This window comes from Epinephelus lanceolatus, chromosome 20 (assembly GCF_041903045.1).
Source record: "Epinephelus lanceolatus isolate andai-2023 chromosome 20, ASM4190304v1, whole genome shotgun sequence".
Lineage (NCBI taxonomy): Eukaryota > Metazoa > Chordata > Actinopteri > Perciformes > Serranidae > Epinephelus > Epinephelus lanceolatus.
The window spans coordinates 31918098-31944306 of NC_135753.1; the positions used below are offsets into that span (position 1 = coordinate 31918098).

General features: G+C 41.5%; 1 protein-coding gene and 2 non-coding genes across 8 annotated transcripts in view; 2 read left to right on the forward strand and 1 right to left on the reverse strand.

The window, feature by feature from the left end:
- The first annotated feature begins 3155 nt into the window (after nucleotides 1-3155).
- Nucleotides 3156-3227, forward strand: trnaw-cca (transfer RNA tryptophan (anticodon CCA)). The gene has a single exon. It is a non-coding gene; the product is annotated as a tRNA-Trp (tRNA).
- An 825-nt stretch (nucleotides 3228-4052) lies between these two features.
- On the reverse strand, nucleotides 4053-4124 carry trnaw-cca (transfer RNA tryptophan (anticodon CCA)). The gene has a single exon. It is a non-coding gene; the product is annotated as a tRNA-Trp (tRNA).
- Nucleotides 4125-11819: 7695 nt separating this feature from the next.
- The window catches only part of LOC117264743 (partitioning defective 3 homolog), a 424452-nt gene continuing 410062 nt past the window's right edge, over nucleotides 11820-26209 (forward strand). For all 6 annotated transcript variants that reach the window (XM_033638949.2, XM_078162514.1, XM_033638950.2 and 3 more), the window contains exon 1: nucleotides 11820-12322. In XM_033638949.2, coding sequence (XP_033494840.2) covers nucleotides 12203-12322 — 120 coding nt within the window. In that variant the 5' untranslated portion in view covers nucleotides 11820-12202. The remainder of the gene's footprint in view (nucleotides 12323-26209) is intronic.

Consider the following 26209-nt stretch of genomic DNA (forward strand, 5'->3'; position numbering starts at 1 on the left):
GCTCGGGTTCTAAATACGATTAAGGTATTAGTGAGGTTAAATAATATTGTGCATATAGTAAGATTATTCATTAAAATCACATTATTCAGTTCTGTACCTCAGTAACCCCTCAACCCCCTTACACAAATGATACCCCCCCCCACCCCCATCAACAGACTACAGAAACAGACAAGCAGCTACCTTCTTTTACTATATTTTGGTCATTTATCTTGAGATATTGTGGTTGTCAAACTCAACGGCTCAACACCATTACATGAAAAAAAAGATAGAAAACTATTACTTACACTCTTAACAAGAATGTGTCAATATTAACACGTGTTGAATTTCTACACATCAATGAGTTGAATTTGGGACAACATGTGTTGTGTTAATTTTGTCACATTCAGTGTGTTAATATATCAACACAGTGACTGTCACATAGATTAACACAGAGATGTGTATAATGTGTAAGTACTAACACATTCATGTGTTGATACATAAAACTTATATTAACACATTCATGTGTTACTCAAAATTACACAGTGATCGAACACAAGCTTGTGTTACTCTAAACAAATGGCAGAATACAATGAATAAAAAAGGAAAATGCCACTTGGAATCATAAGAAAAAGAAACGTTTCAATACAAAATTTAAGGACAAACTTCAATTTTCTACAAATGATAAATGATATTTACAAAATAATTTTATTTGGAGCATACAGGGCATAGGCACTTTTTGCGGTTCCCATTTTGACATGTCATTGCAGAAAATAATGAGCAATATTATGGACCTGCATGTGTTTATATTCTATACATAATCATCACTGTTAAAATAATAAAGGCACACGGCCAAAAGCCTTAAAAATTAATCATTCCCGTTTTATTTAAGGTAATTATTTCTTTATCTCATTTACTACATAACACACAATAATAAATGTGTCATTAATATTGTAATAAACTTACAAGTCTTTGGCTTGTAAAATCTGTCTAAGTCCAATATTTTGAAATTTAAAAAAAAAATATGATATGGTCTAAATGTCTGGTGGAAATAATCTAAGCACAATCTATCCTGAGTGGAGCACAATGCTTATCTTTGTCTCTAGTGTGTCAGCACTAAACGAGAGGTTTCCAGCCCAAATACACCTTTATTTTGCCCAGTTAATACTCAAATAACAAGCAAACATTTCTGTCTAACCATAAGACACAACTGGCAGATGCCCAAATGACGTTACTTGCAGGTCCCGATTCATGTATTATTAAATGAATGTACTAAATAAATGTAATTCAAGAAAAAATACAAATGAAAACATGAATTAAGTTAACCTTACCGTAAGTCTCAACGGTTGCCCCCTCTCCCCCCAACTCTGCAGTGAAACCAGCAAAATGGTGGTGTTGAATTGCTAAATGAATGAATTACTGTGGCATTGACTTCAAACCCAGTTAATTGTTAAAGTAAACTAGATGAGGTTCCTGCGGACTTTATGGAATGAGCTACTGTTTTGCTATACTGTCCTAAACTGCATTTTACTTGGTGTAATTTTGGTAACAAGCACAGTATAACTTAAGCTAACATTAGCAGCTAACGTTAACGTTAGCTTACTGTTCGACAGCCCTGCTGAACCAAATGGGAAGCTTACTGTATCTGGATTTTCTTAGAGATATGATTTAGCTGGTGGTTTCTACACATGTCGAATTTAACTGACTGATAAACAGTTTGATGAGATAGTTTAAATTAAACTGGTAATGGATACTTACCAAAGAGTCCGACAGCACCCCAGGCTAAGCAGCCTCCATCTCCATCCTCCCCTTTGTCTGTCTCAGAGTAAAGCACAAGTAAAGGGCGACCCCTTCCCGCCTCTTAAAGAGTAACTAAACCCTAAAACCATTTTTTCAGCTGATAATCATTGTTTCTGGTTGTATAGTAGTGTTACTGACTGATCCTGCTCAAAATCTTGACAGTTTAGTGCAAACTGTTGAAAAATCTACATTTTATTTTAAAAATGTGGTATGGAGTGCCCTCTACAGCTTGAAACCTGGTTACTACATTTGAATTCACATTACATTGGAGGCGAATGATTCTTTTTCGAGGCGAATGACGTCACTAACCGTCCACGCTAAAGCCTGCCCTCCCCCCTTTACTCCGTCCCTTACTATAAAACCATTTTGCAGCAAGGGGCAATCTTCACCCCAATCTCCAATCTCCAATCTTCACTCCGCCCCCTTCCTCAGCCGCTCACCTGTCTACTACTACAGAAGCGTATTGCATTCACTTGACAAATAAAAAAAGCCCTGTTTTTCTGAGTATTTTTTTCTGTTTTTCTGAGTAATTTTTCCCTGTTTTTCGTTGTAATTTTTTTTCTGTTTATCGTGGTAATTTTTTTTTCCTGAATGAGGAGACGAGATACTTCAAAATCTCGCGAGAAGCTCCCACCTGGCACCTGCAAGTGACCGGTGCCTGCGTAAAGTCGATAAACTAATGATCTGTGTGACTTAAAGACAAGAGTATCTCCCAGTGTCTCAAACCCAAAACAAGTAATACTGGATTAAACTAAACAATCGGGTCATGTCTGCTTCCATTATATCGAGCTCTCAAGAAAGGAATGAAAGCGTCTGTTGTTCTATTGCTCTCTTAACTCAGAAAAAAAATACTCAGAAAAACAGAAAAAATTACCCCGGAAAACAAAAAAACTTACAACGAAAACTGAAAAAATTACTCAATAAAACAGATTTTTCTTTAATTTGTCAAGTAAATGCAAAAAGAAGCTCTATCTACAACTGTTAAAAGAAACTGCGTCATGCATGCGCACATGCGCTTTGGTAACGCAGCATGCACCACCACCACACAGCGCTCGCGGTGAGCTCGTGAGCCAGCTGTGGTGGCGACAGCTGTCCATGGTGCTGGCGCAGCTCTAAATGACTGAGAACATGTCGTTTATCAGGAGGAAGATGAAACTGTGTGTTCATAACATATAGTAGAGTTCAGTTATACGCGAGGGACGGAGGAGGGAAGGAGGGGGGAGAGTGCTGAGAGTGTGTCACATATGTCGTGTACTCACTATGGTTATTTTATTTGACATATAAAGCTCCAAACGGTGATACTCAAACAAGCAAAATGCGACGTCCAACCAGATTATTGAAATATTATGATTTATATTTATTCTATCGTTGGCATGTAGGACCTCGTGGCGCAACGGTAGCGCGTCTGACTCCAGATCAGAAGGTTGCGTGTTCAAATCACGTCGGGGTCATACCTTTTCAATATTCTCACTCAAACTATCATCAGTGCTCTCATTCGAAATGTTATCTACATATACAAAGTGTGGAACATGAACACTCCTAAGAGGTGTAAATATAGCAATACAGGCACTGCAGATGCATTCTGTCCGTGGAGTTGCAGATTGAGCCACCTTGGAGCTCCACCTGTGTTCACAAATGGTGCCAGTTACTATAGACCAGTGGTCTTTAAGAGCAAGCTACAATCTCAAGGCACACCTGTATTTATATCTGTGCACAACAGCTCCTATAACGTGTGTTACCATCACTCTTATCACAACATGAGGCAATAAAAATAAGGAAAAATAAGAGGTAGCTTCTGTGATTCAGTCTACTGACAGTTTTCTTTCTCTTTCGGTGGTAGGTGGTCTTCACTGTGTACAGTGAAGCGACCCATTGTCCCACTCACCTTCCTCCTTTTGACTATCATCATCCCTCACACTGGCTGCCAATCAGGGCTTTTGATGTGTCACATACTCATAATTCCTACGTGTGAACAGCGACACATAGGTTCCCCATGAAGTTATTACCTTGCAGGAACAAGTAACTATACTGTGGGAGCACACATTATCTTACATGTACAAGTTTGTCTATTAACTTGTGCTCGTGCAAACAAGATAACACCCAAAATACAAAATATTAGCGATTGGGACTTGGGCTCCGTCCTCAACTGAACAACGCATTGGACATAACTGAGTTACATGGTTACCAAGTGTCATGTGTCCCAGGAATGAGTCCCAAAACCTGCAGATGAATTAACATTTTATCACTCATGATTCCCTTCTGAGTGTGAAAACCTTTGACCCTGACGTGATTTGAACACGCAGCCTTCTGATCTGGAGTCAGACGCGCTACCGTTGCGCCACAAGGTCACACAGGGAGTGACACAAGGTCTCCTGGGAAACTGAAAGCTGTGAGAGGAGAACAGCTCATCACAGCTCTTTGTGACTTGATGAAGTCTTTCTGTGAAAGACTGAGACTAAAATCTAAAACCACAAATGTAGCAGCGTTCAGGCAGAGCTGGATTCATCTAGTAGAAGAAAATGTAGCTGAGGCCTACATATTTATTTCTCCTGTTCATATGCAGTGGTCAAATCACAACCAAAGCTACTGGGATGTGACAGGCAACCTGAATACACCATAAATGGTTTGGACCTGCATGGCCCAGCACAGAGTTGGTCATAAATGATTAAGCATCTGTGCGATCATCATAAAACCTATTAAAAGTCTTGATCCTTCGCAGCTTTCAACTTCAAACAGCTGATGCTGTTGTGAACCCCTGAATCACCGCTTGAGGATATATTTTGTTTTGTTGTCGGACCGTGTGGGGGATCAAAACTTGTGAGACAGAAAATGTATGCGAAACAGCAGCTGGCTACATTTGCAAATCCATGAAATCAGAGTGCTAACACCATCCTCAGTGTTCACAGTGTAAACTGGGCCCAATCCCTGCACACATGGCAATTACAGGCTCTAAACGTAATCCAAGCAAAGAAGATTCCTGGAGAGACGACAAGGTGTAATACCTAAAGGAACCTGCAGATGGGGCCTTTCAGCTTTCCAAAATACTGCATGGTGCAGCAGTAGAGCTTCTTGCAACAGTGCAGGTTATAGGACACATAGTAATTCTAAATGCTCATATTCAAATAATGTGAAAACACCTACTTTATTATCACCTCTGGAGGTCCACTAGTTTCAACTTGACACATAAACAGATCCTTTGAGGCTTGGCAGCTTAAAGTCTTACTCCATTTTTCATGTTCTGTTGCATTCATCAAAGATTGCAGGGTGATGTTGCTCCAAGCTATTGATGCTTTATTAAAAAGTCAAGGTGCTGCAGGAAGAGCTGCTAATGGGTGTCATTAAGGGAAACTTTAATTAACCCCATTATTGGGGGAAAGCACATGTCTTAGCTCACATCAGACCGTGACGATGGTAGAAATTTGATTTAAGTGATGTTCGACAATGTTGAGTGTTGGTTAAACCACACATCTGCAGTGTTCTGGGCTCTATGTCCTCAGTGTGCGTTGACATGAAGTGGGTTAATTAACCAACACCAAGTAATTACTGTATCCTCATGTGAAGTCTCACATGGAGCCATCTGGTGATGAATTGTGCAAGAATTAGACAAAGATGAAGACACTGATATCGGCCTTGTCATAAAGATGATTCTCAGAGCGTACCATCATGATGTGACAGATACGGTTTTGTTGCAGTTTTGCAAGGTAGATAAACACTTTAAAACACTTTGAAAAAGTGCAAATATCAGCCTTAATCATGCAAGGCAGCTGTGAAAAATAAAGTGGGTGCAGCTCAAGTGGGAACTGTATGTTTAGCTTTATGTTTATAGTGCATGACATGTCTCATAATGGGTTTCGTCCTCTTACTACTCTTGACTTTGCAACTGGGAAAGTGGTGGTTCTTTTTCTCCAAGCTCCAGTATGAAGGAGGGCTTATTCTGTGTTTTCGGTTTGACCCTGCACACAATTCTGCCCCGGCATCAAAAAAACTGCTGAACAGCTGCACCACAAAATCAAGCCTCTGCTCTTCAAACAGAGTACCCTTAATGTATGTGACCATCAAATCTGGTGAGCGCTACAGTTTTGGGGGCCCTAAGTGGATTTGATGTGGGGGCCCTCTTCATTGTAACATGTTATCATTCACATGGCACTGAACCAATTTCCCTGTAGTGCTGTGTTTACATCAGGTGCAAATAAAACAATTCATGAGTGTATTACATGTAAAGCCAATATAAAGATGCAATTATGTGCGAATTCCCACCAGGCAGCGTGATGGACACAATGGACGCAACACAAAATACACAAATTAAGTATCGCAAATGAAACGAGTAGTGTGATTTTGCGTCATATGCTTATTCACGAGAGTTTAAAAATGTCAACTTCAGCAACCAATTCGCTCCACGATAGCCAGTCAGCATTGAGATCCTCAGGGGACGTATGACACCGAGGACGTACCGGCGGAAGTCCAGTTAGTTATTCGCGTCTATGAATCCAGTCAATACAAAAAATTCTAGCATTCAAACTCGTGCAACACGTAAATTGTCATTACGTTAGATGCAAACACAACTTTTGAACTCACTATTGACGTCCAATTTACATAAATAGTGAACATTAAAAAGACGTTTCATTCTGGCTCCTCAGTGGACGTATTTTGAACGTTCAACAAAGACGTTAAGTTGACATCTGTTGGACGTGTCCTTGGTCAGCCGGTTGTGTATTAATTCAGGCACACATGTACAAATAAGCATGTAAAGACTAAAGTGGCACCCATTAGCAACACTATCTTTCATATAACTATTACCCACTAACAGAGGGGTGTCAAACATGGGGACCAGAACAGGCTGGCCAAAGGGTCCAATCAGGCCCATTGGATGACTTAACACACCTGATAGTGATGCACTTGTGAAGGCTGAGAGATGTCAGGGTTTAGGAGCAAGTTAAACAGTGATCCACCTGCGATCAAATCCGACTGTATGTGGCCCATGAACTAAAATTAGTTTGACAGCCCTGCCCAAACACCATGGATGGTTCTTCTTAGGACCTTCTGCTTATTGGAAAGGGTTGAATCACCCCTGTCGTCATGTGTAAGAATCAGCCCTTAATGATGGTTGAAGTGATCAGAAAGATTGATTTTCAGGCTGTACTGGTGGCTTGATATCTCTGTTATTAGAGGTCTTCACCACAGCTAAAATGTTTCCTCTTTTATGCCGATGTTCTGTTTTAGATCGGCAGCCAACATGCAAGACACAATGGTGAACCAACCAAGGACACACACAGATTTAACGAGAGTGTTCAGGTAAACTTGTAAAGCATATCTCCCCCTGAGCGTACAGTCCACATATTCACTAATAATGTGTTCTGTAAATAAAAGGTTCAAGATACCTTCAATAAGACATGCACAGAGAGGTGGTATTAGAAGGCGTTGGTTGAGGAAAAGGACGGACCTATAAATTACACACGTCTATGAGTGAATGAGTCAGTGTGTACGTGAGTGCTGAATACTCCAGTGGTGAGGTAAGTCTGTGATGACAGAGCGATGTCGCCTCCTCCACTCAGGAGACCATGCTGGAGCACGTCTGCCGTCAAAGTAACACCTCACTGTCAGCTGACAGCCATAACACACACACACACACACACACATACCAGTGCTTTGTTTACTCTCTGCACTGCTCTTCTCTCCACAGAGGACAAGTCTGTTAATGTGGAGAGGAAGTTATTGGATTTTTCAACAATTTTGAAATTTGAAAATAATTAAAATTTTCTTGCAATGTGTTTATACATCGGATGACCACAGATTTTCTCGGGTTTAGACTTCGTTATTATCCATATTTGCTGCTATACAGAATTATTTTTCAACTACACAGTGATAGATAAAAAGGTTTTGGCAAGTGACTGTTTCTTTGTCAGGATATTTTTTGTAATATTCATTTCAGCCACAAGAGGCTGAAGTGCACCATGAACCAAGCAGCAACCTACGGGGCTGAAAATTGAAGCTAACACACATGTACCAAAAACTGCAGTTCCTTAAATGGCCACTTGAGGCTGACTCCAGAAGTGAGTAACTCCCCATAGACTCCCATGTCAAAATTTCCAACTTTACAGCAAAAATAAACCAAATGATGCCTGGTACAAAAAAAGTTTCTTGTCTCTACAGCTAATTTCCCCATTCACAACAACTGTGCAGGGGTGAATTTTATAAAATATGGTCACTTCTTGTGTCAGAAGAGAAAAGATTAACAGCTGAAAGTGGAACACAAGGCTTCAAAACGGGAGTTAACAAACCAGTGGCCATTCATGTTTTCTTCTAGGTGAGTTTTAATTCCTGCTGAATGTTATACTGAGAAGCTTGTGTAATAAGCTCAACTCAACTGATCAACTAATAAACATTTATAACAGTGTGTATTTGTCCACTGTTTTTATTAGACTAGTAGTAGAAGTAGTAGTACTGTACTGCAGTCACAATGCTGCTTTAGTTACCAACTTACAGCTCAAGAACTCACCAAAAGAGGTAAGGAGGTGTGTTTTCTCTTCTTGGTCTTAATAAAACTCACCTGGAAGAACATGAACGCTTTTAGTCCTGATTAGAACATGGGGTAGTCATGCTCCTCAACCTTGTGTGGCCAAAATAAGTATTACAACAATAAACAATAATAAAAATGATCCTGACAAGAAAAAAATTCTCCTGCCCAAACTTTTTTCACTCTTGTTCACAGATTATTAAAAAAAAAAAGATCCTAGCAAAACTTTTTACCCCCACGTGTTTCACAGATGAAAAATAAAAAGCAACCAAGGAAAGATTATACTGTCAAATAAATTAATAAATAAATTAACCTGTAGAATTTTTTCCCCTCACTTTCCTCTTGGGGCTTCCGTACATATGCATAGGTGCTAAATGAGAGCATGATGTAAATCATACTGTATGTCGAAATCTTTCAGGTCTGTTAACACCCAAATTTCTATCAAACTACTTATCTTCTATCCACTCAGTATTACAAAGTAAGAGTAAAGTGACTTTCTCAGTAACATTTCAGTCACTCCTTGAGTGTTTAAACAGACTTATACTTCTCCCATGCTATGGTTTTAGATCTAACTCTACCTCCCTCACATGTGAACAAAACAGTGTCAGAGAAACACAGACTCTTATTCTGCCTCCCTATAATGCAGTTCTCTGAATTACAAAAGCCACATTAACGTCAAAGCAACAGTTTGGTAGTTAGGCAGATTCTTTTCAGTACCACCATGTCCTGATCGAGACCCAGGGCCGACTCTTCACAGCGGGAACACTGGCCCTCTCAGGTCACGGGCCCCGGCAAAGCTGCACTGATTTCCACCACTGTCTCCTCCTCTCTGCATTCCTGATGTGCAGTGGACAAACTACAGCCCACGCTGGGGACTCATTTTACTGTAGCAGTTTGGGGTAAATAGGTGAATTGTTACCAGAGGAAAATTGTGATGATGTGCTCTTGAACAAGCTCTTAACTGGATTCCATATATTAAGCGACAATGTTAACTACTTTTTTCTGTTTGATCAGCTGTAAACAGCATGGATGGATTACTGAACGGGCCTACTGGGCGCAGGCCAGCAGGCCCAAAGGTCAGGGGTGTCACTTAAATTACTGTTACATGTACTGAGCAAGAAAAGACTTGAAGTGACCACAAAGAGATGCAAAACAGTGAGTGTTTGTTTTCAGTACACATATTTAGTTCATAGACAGGTCGTGGATATAAGTGAGACTGAGATGTTACACCAGAAATGCAAAGATAAAGAATTATCTGAGAAGCCTTAAAGTCATTAAACCTTCCTTAGTTTGCTCTTTGAGGGAGTGCTTCTCTTCTTCTGCCACTAGGGGGAGTATTCTTTGTAGAAAAGAGAGCTGCAGCTGTCAGAGTGGAGTCTCTCATACAGTATAACAAGTTCAGAACAGGTCCAGTTCCTCTTAAGACTGATTTAATTTCAGTATAAGTCAAACACTGCTATGTGCCAGTAGCTTGACCCTAACTTGAACACGCAGCCTTTTGATCTGGAGTCAAACGTGCTACCATGGCACCACAAGGTCATGACCCCTGGAAAGATGACATTATGCCTTGCATTGAACCCAGGTACCCAGCAGTCCGGCCCTGAATGAATGGTGTCTGAAGAATATGATAGTAAAGTTCAGTCAGCGTCTTTTAGAGTGTACTTGTGTGCTCAAGAGCAAGAGACAAACACAACTGAGGGCATTGGGGGAAAAATATTTGAGCAGCGACTGTACAGTTTGGTAAAGGGGTTGCCCGTCTTGCACTCGTGTTCATGTTCACTCACTTGGACCACATTAGATAATAAAGAGTAAGAGCTGCAGGCAGGAAGTGAAGCTCCACAGAAAGGTTGCAGCTTTTATTAGTGAATTGGGTCATATTGTAGATCCAGCCTTAGGCCCAGCTCTGGTTTTGAACTGCAGTTCAATAATTCAGTCATATACATAGATAACATTAATAAAGGCTTTGCTATCAGTGCTAAGAGCCGCTCTCAGCTCAGCAGCTCCATCTGAGAAGATAACCGATGTATGACTTATGGAGCTCATCCAGCTTGTCTCATCTGCTCAAATTGAAATTCAACATTTCTGTATTTGTTGCATGTGCTGAATCATCCAGACTGTCACAGATACATTGAGTCCAAGTGTGGGAACATGCGCAAGACTTGTTGCAATAGGCAGTACCTTCAGGGTTTCCCAGACTTACAACTCCCAAACTCACAGATCTCCATTTGAAATGATCATCTAGTGTAATATCTAAGATGTTGTTGTGCTTTCACATCTGCCCTGTTTGGTTCGGTTCAATCGAACTCAAGTTCATTTCCCCCCCTAAATTCGGTTCGTTTGAGCAGGTGTGAACACAGCAATCACGCTCAAGTGTGCAACAAAACAACCAAACCGAGACCTTCTTGAAGAGGTGGCCTCAGTCCGGTTACAAACGAACTCTGGTGCGGTTCATATGTGGTGAGAAGGTGTTCCAACCTGGATCTGAACCAACTGCAGTCACATGACACACTGTTTGGGTTAAACATGAGCATGTTACAGTCCTGGAGGATTATTAATGTGCACCTCCTCCTGTACTGCCTTAATATGCACATTCAGCACATCCAATGCATCAAAACATTGTTTTCTAGTTGGAGCCGCGCCTCGTTTTCAAACTGTATGGTTTGACTAAAATGAACAATGACAGCAATATAGTCCACGATGAGCAGCGCTAAAATCAACCTGCGTAGTTGTCCCTCCATTGTGACATTAGAAAGTGTCACATTTATCTTGCAAGTGTACTCTTCTTCAACGTTTTGTTTACTTCCTGGATTTTTCCCACATGAAAATTCTGACCAATCAAGAGCAGCTTTCTCACACAAGGCATTTGATCTGGAGACCATTAACCAGCTCCAGGCAATTATGCAACTCTAGGCCCAGAATTAGTCCCTGATTCAGACCAAAGCAAGATGACTCTAGGTCTGAAAGCATCCTTAAACATCTGTGAATTCGATTTGACACATCATTCAAACCACCTGCCCCAGGTGAGGCTGGATTAACTGGGCAAAGCCGGCCCCAGAGGCTCAGATGCCCCAAATGGTGCCAGGTTGTCTGTGTGCAAATGCTTGAATTTGTGCTTAAACAAATGATCACGCACTAACTGTCAGACAGCTAACAGGAAGAGGAAGAGTAGTATTCCAGTGTGGGAACATACAGGTTGGTTTCTTACACTGAGCAAAATGGGTTGGGGTCACATGTGGAGGGCACCCTGTTGCAGGTTAATGCGGCCCTGGTTCCATGATTTTAAGGACTCCTGGAAGTCCTGGAATTAGATTAAACCCACTGATAATACTGTAAGCAGACGTGGTTTATATTGTATTATTGCAGTCATACTGACATTAATCATGGTGCCAAGATGAAGTTAATAAAGGTCTTTGTTTCATAAGGTTTCCATGACACCTTTCTGGTGTCGACCACGACTCTGCACTGACAAAACAAGTGTTACGCAACTTTCTGTGATAAGAAAGCAAAGACATGTAAAGTGATTTCCGATGGGTTCGCCCTCAGCAACAACCTGCACTGCATTGGTCGGTGTTGGAAACATTCTTAGTGCCTGCTCTGACATGTGGGCGCACTCGCACTGTCAGTCCAGTTGTGCGCTCTCTCCCTCTCTCTCGCTGCTCAGGCTTTTTGTTGGGAAGTTTCTGTGTGAGTGAGTCAACACGGCACACAGGGAGGACGCCACCCAGCCCCGCCGCTGGATCCAATGCTGGGCTTCTCCTTTCTCCTCCGAGGACGCAGGACACGAAGACAACTTCACTTCGACTTCTTCAACAACAACTGGGGATCTAGTTTTGTAACCGTCGCGCTCCGGGGATGGTTATTGTCGCTTTGACGCGTATTTTTCCTCATTGGAGTTAACACAGCGGAGGTGAAATGAAAGTGACGGTGTGTTTCGGGAGGACCCGGGTGGTCGTTCCGTGTGGAGATGGGAATATAAAAGTGCTCAGTCTTATCGAACAAGCGGCCATGAGGTATAAGAAGGCGATCGCAAAGGTAAGAGCCGCACACAGCCCTGCTCCCGTGTGCCTTTGTAGCGTTTCCCCCAGCGGAGCAGCAGCACGCTGCATCCACACTGGGAGCCTCAACATGGCGCTTTTTCACGGGTTGAGGAAGAGGGAGAGAGTGGGCAGAGGAGAGCCAGTGGCTGCCCCTAAAATCGGAGCCAGTGGGGACCCCCAGGGGCCCCTGGTGGGGGAGTGGGAAACTTTTCATTGTTATCTCAAAGGTGATGGTCAGGAGTGATTACTTTCACTAGGGTAGGTCACTGTTTCTACACAAGGAATCTAAAGAGTTATGAAGCAGATGGGATCTGTGACTGCTCTCCTGTGTGTCTGTGAGCGTGTCCATGAGAAGGAAAGGAAAGACTCAAAATTCAAAAGTGGCTGTACTGGCAGGAAAGTGTGCAAGAGTGCGCTGAGTTCATCCAGTGAGTGTGTGAGCAGTGAGGATAAAATAAGCATAAGTGTACATTTACAACTTGTGCATTTGCACCCCGTCCAATGAAACCATAGCAGAGGCAGAGGACTTAAAATTTGACATAGTTTAAGACAATTAAACCATAAATTGATGCAAAAAAAGCAAAAATGGTGCATGAAACTTTACCAAAATGCCGAAAATTATGCTCAAAAATCTTTGGCAGATGACTCCCAAAGACCTAATTTAATTTGTGTCCAACTGATGTTGAAACATAACCTACACCCTTGGAAAAAGGAACAGAATAACCTGTGTTTAAGTGTGTGAATACTGGCTACTACATACACATTATAAGTCCCAGTAGGGCTAGTTACTCCTGCATTTGCCCCCAAGTAAAACCATGAAAGTTTCAGAAGACATTAATGTTAAAATTTAAGTCATTCACTCCATAAATTGATGCAGAAAAGGCAAAAATGGTGCATAAAAAAGTGTTTTATGTTAAAAAATCTCTTATTTAAACTGTGTTGAAACACAACCTACACCCTTGGAAATAGGAACAAAATTACCCATGTTTAAGTGTGTCAATACTGCATTTTAAAACAGTAAAATCATAGTAATCTGGCTACTACATACACATTATAAGTCTCAGTAGGGATAGTAGTTATTCCTGCATTTGGCCATCCAGTAAAACCATTAAGGTAGCAGAGGACTTTAATTTTGGCATAATTTAAGACATTTACATCATAAATTGATGCAGAAAAGGCAAAAACGGTGCATTAAAATTCTCCAAAATGCAGAAAATTAAATGTTTTATGCTCAAAAATCTGTGGCACAGGACCCAAAAAACCCCTCATTTCATTTGTGTCCCCACTAATGTTGGAACACAACCTACACCCTTGGAAATAGGAACAAAATTACCCATGTTTAAGTGTGTCAATACTGCATTTTAAAACAGTAAAATCATAGTAATCTGGCTACTACATACACATTATAAGTCTCAGTAGGGATAGTAGTTATTCCTGCATTTGGCCATCCAGTAAAACCATTAAGGTAGCAGAGGACTTTAATTTTGGCATAATTTAAGACATTTACATCATAAATTGATGCAGAAAAGGCAAAAACGGTGCATTAAAATTCTCCAAAATGCAGAAAATTAAATGTTTTATGCTCAAAAATCTGTGGCACAGGACCCAAAAAACCCCTCATTTCATTTGTGTCCCCACTAATGTTGGCACACAACCTACACCCTTGGAAATATGAACAAAAAACCTGGTTTAAATGTGTCAGGACTGCATTTTAAAACAGTTAAAACATAGTAATCTGGCTACTACATACACATTATAAGTCTCAGAGTTTCAGAAGTTTCAGAAGACATTAGTGTTAATATTCAAGTTATTCACTACTTATATTGATGCAGAAAGGGCAAAAATAATGCATAAAAGTTCACCAGAATGCAGAAAATAAAGTGTTTTATGCTCCGAAATCTCTGGCAGAGGACCACCAAACCCCTCATTCCACTTGTGTCCCCACCAATGTTGAAATAGGAACATAATAACTTGTGTTTAAGCTTGTCGATACTGCGTTTTTAAGCAGAAAAAAAAGAGTAAACTGGCTACTACATACACATTATAAGTCCCAGTAGGGCTGTAGTTATTCCTGAGTTAAATATACGTTTGTGTAGATTCATTGTTGGACATCTTTAATCTCTGTATGTGCACTCATGTTTCCGCATCATGACCAAGTTGATCAGTTTTATCAAAAAGCAGTAATAGGCCAATGGACTGAGAGGAGAAACCCTGCCTTGCACTCATTGCTCTTTGCAATTACGCGCTGACGACAAAAGTTTTTAAGTTCATCCAAGTTTCATCTATCAAATGACGGAACGCATGACTGTGTGAAACCCCCATGCGAAATTTGAATGAGGCCTGACTAGGACACTGATTGCCTTCCCCCTTTGTGGGTTTCTAGTGGCTGCACTTTTAAAAGCCATTAAATGACTAATGAATGAATTAAAGTTTGGTACTGTTTCCATGGTTAGTGACTGCACTCTCTCCTCTCTGCCAGTGGGCGGTAATTACCAGTAGAGTCACGTTAATGCTGCAGCTTCTTCTCAAGGCCTTGGAATACGAAGGTGAAACCACGCCGGTTTGGCCAAGTTATTTCTTTTCATGTGTTTTAGCTGAGGGAAGACAGACGGAGAGAGAAAGACTTTGTGTCACAGGTTTCAGAAAGATCCAGAGTGAGAGTGTTGTGATGGCAGATGTGGGTTTGATTGAGCTCAATAAATGTTTTTCCTTCAGTACACTCTCAGAGACACTTCACACCTGTACGCTCAGCTCCATAGTGACAGATGAAATACCTTTTAACTTCCTGGAGAAGATGAATCTCCAGTGATGCACCTCTGTAGTAGATTTTACCACTGAAGGCAAACAGTGACGGAGTAGGTCAACACTAACACTCATTCCTGAAGAGCACTTCCTCCTTACTAATCACACACATGCATGCACCCGCACACATTCACTCCTCTGTTTACCAGTGCTTGATGGTTTTCCATGGTTCAGCAGAATGGAGGCGACTGGCCCATTGATCCGTGCAGTGGCACTGTAAATGTAGACGTGAAGGCTTCCCCTCTGGAGAACACTTGGCTCTGGGTCAACATATCACAGGCCAGCCAGGACCTTTGGACTGCGGGAAGATGTAATCACACTCGAGTTGTATAATATTCCTGCAGCTGACAGCAACACTGAATCACTTTAACCCTTCGTGTAAATGTGCAAAAGTAGTCTTTTATGCACAAGCAGATGCTGTGGCATGCAGTATGTATTCATGCAGACAACAGAATGTTTCACCTTTGCCATAAAGAAGTTCTTAAATCACATGTAATTCATGCGAAACAGCAGTCAGCTCAGGTGTTCCAGCTTTAGCATGAAGACGGGAAACAAAGGAAAGTGAAAGAGGCATCTGCCACAACTCAGAAGCCTCAGATTGCAAAGGTACACTCTGCAACTGAGGCGTTACAAAAAGTGGCACACAGAAGTGAAGGAACTGCTGGATCATATTTGTGTGAGATGTGGGCAGCATGAGAATAGGTTGAGTGTTTAGTGTGTACTTCCTCCTACTCCTTCTCTATGTGTAAGATTTATTGTTTTTAAGTCTCTATTAATTGAGTTTGTTGGAAAGGTTATCGTCCATTTCAGTTATTGTTATTTTGGTATTGTCTTTTTATTGTCTGTTTTACATGATTGAAATAAATATCAATCGATCGTTAGCACGCACAGAAAATCCAAAGGCCTTGTTGAGTGCAGCCCAGTGTGCTCTCTTAGGTTGATTTTATACCTGTAGTTTGATTTATAAGGTCAGGACAAAGGAGAAAAAAGGTGCGTTGTTTCCCTTCAGTTCTAGTCTGGTTTGTGTTCCCAAGAAACCATTGAGCCAACAGTTTGCGAGGCTTGGGTAGAGATGTATATGCCCAAAAGAAAAGTCCACATTTCTGGTCAGAAGGAGAAACACACCGACTTTTAGGGTCCTTTCATACCTACCTCATTTGGGCCAGACTTTTGGACTTTTACGTTTTTAAATTACAGGTGTGAAACCTCGTCGGACCCCAGTCCAGACCAAACAGCCACGCCTTGGTCCGATGAAAAGAGGTGATCTTGGTGTGGATCAAACTGCACTATGGTTTGGTTTCTGGTATGAAAACATATTTTTGGATCTTTTCGATCAACTACAGGAAGTTTTTGCAGGCTATTGCATTCTGGTTTTGTGACAGAGAGAGTGATGATGGATGTTGGCGATCAGAGCAGAGGTGAAATTCGCTGTGAAGTTGTCAGGTGGTAGTAACCGAGCAATGTAGCTTCCAGTTTGTCCATGAACAATGCAACATAGCAAAATGAGCCACGGCAGCACGTGGGAAGAGGAGGAGACGACTCCATAAAGAGTTGAAAAAACTCTAATACTTTTAAAAAATTATTTTCCAAGGGGATGACAGAGAGGGGATATGAGAGGTTGGGAGAGCCTGTCTACAGACCAATCAGTGTTAGGCATGGGGAGGCGCAGCTCGCATAGGTGATGACGACAGTACACAGGTATGTCATGTACAGCTCCCCGGATCAAATGTATGCAATGTAACAAACATGCTAACCTTGGTTTGACCCTTGGTTTGGACTTACAGGTGTTAAAAGGCTCATAAACATTTACAAAAGACTTGGATGACAACAGGTTTTTAGTGCAAACAGTGCAACGCTGACCTTTTCAAGGTGCTTGAAGGAATGAAAGAGGGAGGCTGTGTTTGCACAATTGAACAGGTCTGCCACAGGTGGAAAACTGATGTTGATCAGAATGCACGCTGCATGTAAACAGGAATATTAGTGAGATATTTATTTTCATTGGCCACGTAAACAGCTTAGAACAGGGGTGTCAAACATATGGCCCGCGGGCCAGAACCGGCCAGCCGAAGCGTCCAATCTGGCCCACTAGATGACAAGACTAAGAGGTGATGGAGTTTCAGGGGCTAGTTAAACAATGTGTTGCCTGCTTCATGTAAAATTCTGCTACAGCTTTATCCAGAGACGAACTGATAGGATATGTGAGGAGCTCCCTGCACTTCCTGCTTGAACTGAAAACTCTTGAGCAGCAACTTCACGTCCACCTCCTTTCTACCTTCCTCCTCTATACTTAAAGCTGATGTCGCCTCCACCTCCATTCTGCCTGACTCTAATGACTTTATCTACCTCTTCATTATGCATGAACCATCTTGGGTTGTAAAGATATCTGTCGCATGCATTGCTGTGTTAATTCAGCGATGCTTTTAATCTCGGAGCCTCTTAGTTGCCTGTAATATCAGTGATCTGTGAAATTAGACTTATTCTCCTCTCAGAATTAGCTGTGTTGAATTAGCTGAGCCCAGTCAGACAATGGCACAAGCTGTGCCGGCGTACCTGATCTCCTCTGGGGACTCTCGAGGTCTTTGTCACAGTCTGAGTGGGACCAGGAAGTACGCATCAATCAGCCACTCGAGCACCATTAACTTCAGAGTCAATCTGGTCTACAGTATGCACAGTCATGAAGGATTAATGTTAAATGGATTCTCAAGCCTCTCATCCTGCCTCTCTGCTCCCAAGGCTGTTGTTTTTAGCACTTGGCCAGTCGAGTAACAAGTGAGTGTTTACCACATCTGTAGTCATGTAAGCAAGAGCAATGTGAAGACGTTAGTTAGTGGGTTTTCCTGTTGGCGTCCAAAACACCACGTGGATGTGAGTGGAGGTTCATATCTTTACTCATCCTCCATCACATCTGGTACACCATCAGTCAGAGACATACAACTACAGAATGCTTGTCACTAGTTCCATAATTTGCGGTTGCAACGCTTTGAAGAGCTGCATCTCTAGATCTTATTTGTCTCCTACTTTCCCACAGTTACCCAACCTAAATGTAGGTCTTAAAGCACATAATTGGCCTTTTTCCTCCCCAAACTCCACTAAGTCAGGCTCGCAGGCATGTCACAGCAGAGTTGAGTTGTTGAAATACACCCATGCAGAATATCCTGAGGGGACAACATGATTAAGCGAAAAGTCCCTATCTTCATATCGGCCCTTCTTTCATTGCAGAGTATAACAGCAGCACATGATGTGCATGTGTCCTGTGGTTCCAGCACGTCTGAAGTCTGTGATGTATTTGTCTTTATAGCACATAAAGATGCACGTGACACCAGTCACAAAATGTTGAAAGGGTAGTGGTTGACTTAACAATGACTGTGTCCTCTGTGGGAATATTTTTATGTTTTTATTTAACTCATATTTAACTAGGTGAGTCCCCTGGAATAAAGCGTTCGGTGATGAGTAAGGGCTTTATAATTCGTAACAAATCTCAGTGCACTATGATATGCAGTATCTAACATGTACAAGCAATGTGCAGATGCATTCAAGTACAACAAATCATCAAAATCCAGAACTGGTAAAAACGTAGCAGCAACCTGGCCTCAAAGGAGATCAGTAAAAGATATCTGACATTTGGAATCCTCTGATTTAGCATATAGACTGGAAGCAGGGGAAGTGCTTGTACAAATGGCTGTTTGTACTCTTTAACTTTTTGTATGGATAAACAAACATAATAAAAGGGCTTAATTAGTGAGCTTTAGAGAGGGGCTTGGAGCCAGGCTAGCTGTTTCCCCGTTTCCAGTCTAGATGGCTACTGGTTGTAGCTTCATATTTAGCGTACCTACATGGAAGTGGTGTCAACCTTTTTATCTAACCCTGGAAAAGACAGTATTCTCCAAAATGTTAAGCTGACCCCTTTAAAACAATAGTCTTTAAAAGGGATCTCTTTTTCAAGAGACCCCTTTAAAGTTGACTTAAACTTCCACCAGGTCTTATATCTGGGTTGGAGTCTGACGGTCACTGCTGAACAGCTGTTTATTATAGTTTTGTTTTCATTTTAAGACCATGTGTGTTAATTAGTGTCAAAACAGGGCTGCACAGTTTATCTTTTTATTTTGTTAATCGTCACAGGGATATCAACATGCTCGACAAACAAATTGTGATCAGAAAAGTGAACATTAACGTCTAACTGCCATTTTTTTTGTGGCTTTCGTGTTCAGTTGAATGTTTAATTTGATAAATAAAATGGTGTGTTCGTTTTGTACTCAGAAGTCAGAAATTCCCAGTTCCCAGTCGGAAGTTTAAACTCGAACGCACCCTAAGATCGGATTTTCAACTCGGAAACTCAGAGCAACCACATCAACCTTGACTTATGAATTCAAGATGGCTGCCGGTCACATACATAGTGAGTAAACACTCTGCTAAAGTACTGTTTATAGCAATTTTATCTTATTTGTTTATTGCTACCTTCTCCGTCTTTTATCCTCATCTGCGGCGTTCATCAGTTGGAGTGCATGATGGGTTGGAAGCTGTCTATACTTCGAAAGTGCAAGGGCAACAAAGGCTTTCTTGCGGGCATCCATGTTTTTTTCCGACTTGTCCACCGTTGTCAACTTTAATGCAAAAACTGTTGTCAACTCGGAGGTGACGTCATTCCCACTTCCGACTTCCAACCTCCGAGTACAAAACGGACGCACCAAAAGAATGTTGGAAATAATTACTTTTTTAAAAAAAATTTAACAAGTTTTTTTTGTATTTTTTAAACTAGGTCCTACTTTAATATCTGTTCATTTATTGCATGTAATATTTTTATTGGGCTATTAAACAATGTTATCTCATATTTTCCCTATATTTTGGAAGCCATAGTCTAAAGTGCAAAACATCCACTTGGAGTTGCAAAACAATAATACACCAAACCTAGGGTATTTATGCAGGTTATTTTTTATTTATTTATTTATTTATTTTATTTTTAAAGTGGGAGAATCTCCTAAAACTCAATTCCCAGTGTCAGGGTAGCTGTGGCTCTGGAGCTAGAGTGGGTCTTCCACTAATTGGAAGCTTGGCGGTCCAATACCCGGATCCTCCAGTCCACATGTCGAAGCATCCTCAAGCAAGATATTTAACCCCAAACTGAGTGTGTGTGAATAAACTGAGTAGCAGGTGGGACCTTGTATGGTAGCATCAGCCACCAGTTGTTTGTGTGTGAATGGGTGAATGTGACTCTGTAGTGTAAAAGTGCTTTAAGTGATTGGAAGAAACACAAAGGTGCTCTACAACTGCAAGTGAATTTACCATGAAGACAAGAGCCATGTGTACGGCTCTGCAGTAGACGAGTCTGCCTTTCTGTTTTTTTAATGCTGTTTCATGTTTGAGGTGATGAACGTGGCGGAAAACAGGGGTCGTAAACTGTAGTAAGCAGTATGGGGCCAGTGAAAATATTGCGACTTATCGTTCTAATTTGGTGCTGATGAATTTGGATCAATGTTGGAGTACTGATTGGATGGTGATGGACAGAATTTTGTGGCGGGAAAGGGGTAAAAATCAGCCGTTCACTGCCAGTTGGAGCCGACTACCTCAGAGTTATTTGTCCTAAGAAGGAATGCCTTTTGTTACCTTTACCACTAAAAACAAAAAGCCAGATGTTAGAAGGTGTTAGTGTTTTTTTGTCCAGTGGAAAAGGTGCTTAAAACGTAGAAATGGAGCAGTTACTTTTTATGTTTCTGTCCTGGATAAAGTAACAAATTCATTGCACTTAAAAGAAGCCGATGGCAGCATCATACACAGCGACAGAACAGATATACTGGCTGAGGGGTATGGACCGAAAACTTCGCAGTAAATTTCCTGTATGGCCTCTTTGAACGACAACATTAACACATTGACTTCACACTTAGCAGGCTGCTTATTGCTGACCCCTGTCCTAAGGCTTTCAAGCCTCTTCGGCTGCTTGTCAGTTCAAAATTAATGAGCCGTTGAGTAACTTTTAGCTCGAGCTGATCTGGAACAAATACAGTAAGGGAAAAGCTGCTCCCCTGTAGCAGTTTCTGAGAACTCAGGACACTTTTCTGCTGCAGGGCAAAGCTAAACAGGTTAGCATCTGTTTGAAACACTCATGTGTGAAGCACCAAACTGATGTTGATTTGAAAGGAAAAGTGAAAGACAGGACATCCTCCGAGACATATGTTGGAGATATGTTTTTCTGTTTACTCTTTTTCAAAGACGGATACTGTCTTGTAGAAAGTTTTGTCTAAAAACAGTTGAATCTGCCTCCACATGCACTGCTTTGGAGCATCACTCGTCTGCTCTGGGAATCATCGGCCTTTGCTAAAAGTTCAACTATGATTTTTAATCCTCATCTATTCTCAGGTAAGGGCCTATAACAGCTCGTGGAGCTGCGCTGAAACACACCGCAAAGAGAAAGTGGGAAGTGGTGCTGGAAGGGTTGTCAGTGCTCATTAGCTCACGACACTCAGCGGCTCACTGCTTATGTAATGGAGAGGAGCTGCTGTATGTGAGCAGGAATATTACAGTGGTGGAAGGTAATTAGGGGATTATCATGTGAGTGGACAGTACAAGGCTGAGCTGTATAGGCCCTGTAGGATGATGGGATGCAATGGGATTGATGGTAATGGAGTAAGAGTCGCTTGGTTCATCTGTGGTCAAGCAGCAGTGATTTTTTAGAGTTCATCTCCACCACAGCAGGGAAGGAAGCAGGGAAAGAGGAGGAGAAATGTGGACTCAGTAACCTCTCTTCCTCTTGTTGTATTCTCCTCTGGCTCTCCTTCACTTTCCTATGCTTCGCTTTTCCGCTCTTCTTGTGTCCTCATCTCTCTTTTCTTTCCTCCTTTCTTCTCCTTCTTCCAGCAGACTGAGCAGTGTCCTTGTTTCGTGCAAACTCCTTCCAGGGGAATTGTTGCCTACCAGTCTTTGACTGAACCATCACACACCCGCTGCTCCAAAATCATGAGCTCACAAGTTTGCTCAGGCAGTCAGAAGAGATGTTCAGTACCCCTGGCCTGCAATGCACCCCGTCACCATATGTCTACTCAGATATAAGACGGTGGGTTACTCCATCTTCAGGAGTGTCTTACTTTTAAAGGGGACTAAATATGCTTTTCCGTATTTTGTGTCTTACTTGGTATATAAGATGTTCCTATTAAACGTGACCGAAGTTTCAATTAATGATGTTTTTCTACTCTGGCTATAGTGTGACATCACAGTGTGGCAGATTCTGCTCTAGACACACTACTGCGAAAGTTTCTATAACATAGTAAGGGTGTAAATCACCAGTTTCATCACGATACAGTATTGATTCTTTGGAAAACAATATAATATTTGCCAATATTACAAAGTCTGCCATGATACGATTTCGATTCAGTGCGATTCAGGGGCCTGCGATCGATACGAGATCATATTATCTGCCCATTACCCATTACAGAAGAAGCTGCCACCCCTTTCTTTCACGCTTTTGGCCATAAAAGATAAAAACAACACATAAATAATGTAAATAATAGTAACTGCTTACGTGCAGTAAAGTTTACTTTAAACTGACTCCACTAACACACATAAAACAGCACATGGGATAAGTTAACCTTCAGGGCTTTCTGTCAGAGAGACCTTTCTGGAAGAAATCTTTTCATTTTAACCCAAACCATCATCCATTTCCTAAAACTTCAGGTCTATCAAGCTTAAAGCACCGAAGGAAAACTTCTCCCAACAGCCATAAAACATGGATTAATAACAAGATCATTTAACAAAAGTATAACATTCAGCTCAGTAATAACTGTCAAAGTTCATAGACAAAACTAGCAGACTTTTTTCTTCTACTCATAACTTAAAGGCGCTGTATGTAAGAATGTGGCCAAAACGGTTACTGCACTCAAATTCAAAATACTGCCGCGAGTCGTGTCCGCTCCCCCCCGTGCCGTGCTGCTGTAGCTCAGTCGTAACTGTAACTGATGCTGAGACTCTACTGACTGCGTGACTTTTAGACGGCGGTGGGTGGCGCAACAGGCCAAAACACAAATTCAAAACATAAACATGATTTGCAGACTGCAAAAATGCTTTTTAAATGTGAATATTCTGGCTGTACTATTGTTGTCGGTGAGATCAGTATGTTATATGAACATTATTCCTTAGTCTCTGTGACATATTAGGAGGATTTTATGAGTATTTGCTTTATATTTCTTACATATAGCTCCTTTAACAAATTACCTGTAACGTTAATATTTTTCTCACTCACTGTTGGTTTAAATATTTGCATATCCCGACAGAACAGCACGTTTGAATTTCAGCCTGCATGCATGTTTTTTCAGCCCAACATTGAACAGTGAAACAGAGCAGCTAATGTTACCATAGTGAGAAGTTAGCGGAGTGAGTTGCTCGTCCAGGCAGGTACGTTACGTCACGTTTTATCTCGTAACAGCATTGTCAACATACAGCACATGCCCTGTCTGTTGTCGACCTGTATTTTCTCCAAAAACCAAATTATTTCCACGCTGCTGATTTATTCCAGAGTAAATAAACGCTATCGTTATCGTCTTTCTCTCAGCTGTTTGCCATCTGCCTGCTGCTGTTTGACAGTGACACAGAAGATATGGAATGTTTGCACTTTGCATTGATGATATTGGATCGTTGACTATTTAATTGATATATCGATCCAGATAGATGGATCGTTACCCCTACAACATAGCCTACTCTGCTAAGTGAAGCTTCATGCTAACATCAGGGAAAAATGTAAACTTAGTTGCCATTGTTGTAAATTTCTGCGTGATTGCCAATCATATTTGTGCTGGAACATGTCCGGTTGTATTCAGAAGCTTTTAGTGCCACTATTCTCTGTTACAGTCATTGCCGGCTATAAGTACACTGATAATGTACATGTAGCTATAGGCTAACATCAGGGAAACATGTAATCTTGGTTACCGATTTTGGATCATATTCCTGCTGGAACATGACCGGTTATGAAGATTTTAGTTTAGAAGCTTTTTTCGGTGATTTTTCACTGTAAAAAGTGTCACTATTCTCTGTTACAGTCATTTCCTGGCTGCAGTGATGGGGCAGAGATGCTGACCAATCAGAGCAGACTTGGCTTAGGAGGGGGTCTTAAAGAGACAGTCGCTAAAACAGAGTGTTTCAGGCAGAGGGTGACTACAGGTGTTCCAGTGCGAACAGTATGAGAAAAATAAAGTGTTTTTTGACCATTATAGTGTATAAACATGTTCTAGTAGAAACCTCAAATGCATGTATGAACCCTTAAAAAAAGAGCATTATAGGTCCCCTTTAAAATAGCATGTACTGTACATTTGGGAAAGCACTTGAGCTGCTTTGTGCAATGTCAAGAATCTGCAGCAATAATAGAACATGCAGTAGTGTTTGCAGAAAACAGATTACACAGTACAAAATAGCCTGTAATTTCCCATGGAGGCTGGTAACAGCATGTTAGTAGTATAGTGGTGACAGTAAATGGTGGAGCAGACTAGTCGTTAAATACTAGTCTAAAAAGAGAGATCTTAAAGTTCTACTTCAAAATGAAAGTACCTCGGTTCAGCAGCGTAGAAACATATACAGTACGATCTATAAGTAGCTAGACGGTGACGTGTTTATTTTGGTGCTCAACTCAAGCATTTATGGGAATGACATGAAACAGTGATTATGAGGTTAAAGTTCTGACTTATAGTTTTTTGAAACAGTGCAGTACAGAAAACGCAACCAAGGCATTTTTATGGCCAAATATTGGGGTGTTCTTGACTGTCAGTGTCAGCCACTTGACCCCACATAAAGCAAGACGTGATACTGGCTGCAGTGCAAGCACGACAGGATCGACAGAGAAGATAACAAGTGTTTGAAATCTGTGGGATGGAGACGTCTGATAGTTTTAGACTGTTAACCAAACATTAAATATGATTGGTTTTAAAGAATGTTTTATAATCTGCCCAATTTTGGGGGGATGATGTACAAAAAGGTCTACATTTCCTACAAAGTGCAGCACTCTAGATGCTGCCGACTTTGGTCCACATTCGTGCGGCTTTGCAAGTGGGTCAGTGTCGAGCAGAATTTGAGAGCACTTCCGTACAACCTGTCATGCTAACTGACTAAACGACTGTCTGGCAAGCTTCCGTACTCATGTGGTTGGCACCAAGGACAATGACACCACACTGAGTCTCTTATCATTCCCACACAGCGTCTCTCTTCAGGGTCAAGCTAAGTTGACTTTAGGGCTTCCCTGCTGGCTTGCATGCATCTCAGGTGTACGCACAGGTGGGGACATATGGTATGCACACGGTAAGGAGGACACATTCAAGCATGCAAAGACTTGAGACTGTAGCATAGCACCAGCTGCTCTGGATGCTGAGCCTGAGAGTTAGAGACGAAGCTTGAATATTTTCTGGCTGTAGCCGCTAAACACAGCAATGCAAGCAGGCCACATGCCATCATGGCAACTGCCAGTGTCTGAGTATGCCACAGTGATGCCAAGCCATTGCGTGACCGGCTTCATGTATTCTGTGTGGGGGCATCCAGGGTCAGATTCTGTTGTCACCGCTGATGTGGTTTTAGTAGTTGATTTTTTTTTCTTTTCTGGTTTGCAGTATTTATCCACTGCCCTTGGAGCTGAATAACAGGAATTCCTTTTGCTGTCAAATCATTTACAGATTTAGCAGGACTTGACACAGAGCAGCAAGAAGCACATGAGGAATGTGTGTGTGTGTGTGTGTGTGTGTGTGTGTGTGTGTGTGTGTGCATCCATGGACATGCTTTTTATGTGTGTTCCTCAAATATTTTTTTTCTTTCAGAGATAACGTGGATCCATTCAGACACAGCTCAGCTTGACCACATGAGCTCTTGATAGCTGCTAGCCTGTGTTTTCCTATCCCGGCCGCAGCCTTGTGATGTTGGGGACCCTGTTGTGTTATCTTAACTTACTGGTTCAGGAAATCAGGCTAATCATTAGCCTGAACCGTTAGACGCAAGACAATAGCAGCAATGCACTGCACTTGATCATGCATAACTTGGATGTGTCCTGTAAGGCTTCTCTTTATAGCTTCAGGAGGCTTCGACCTCCGAAATTCCTGGATGTTTATTATAGATGGTGAAT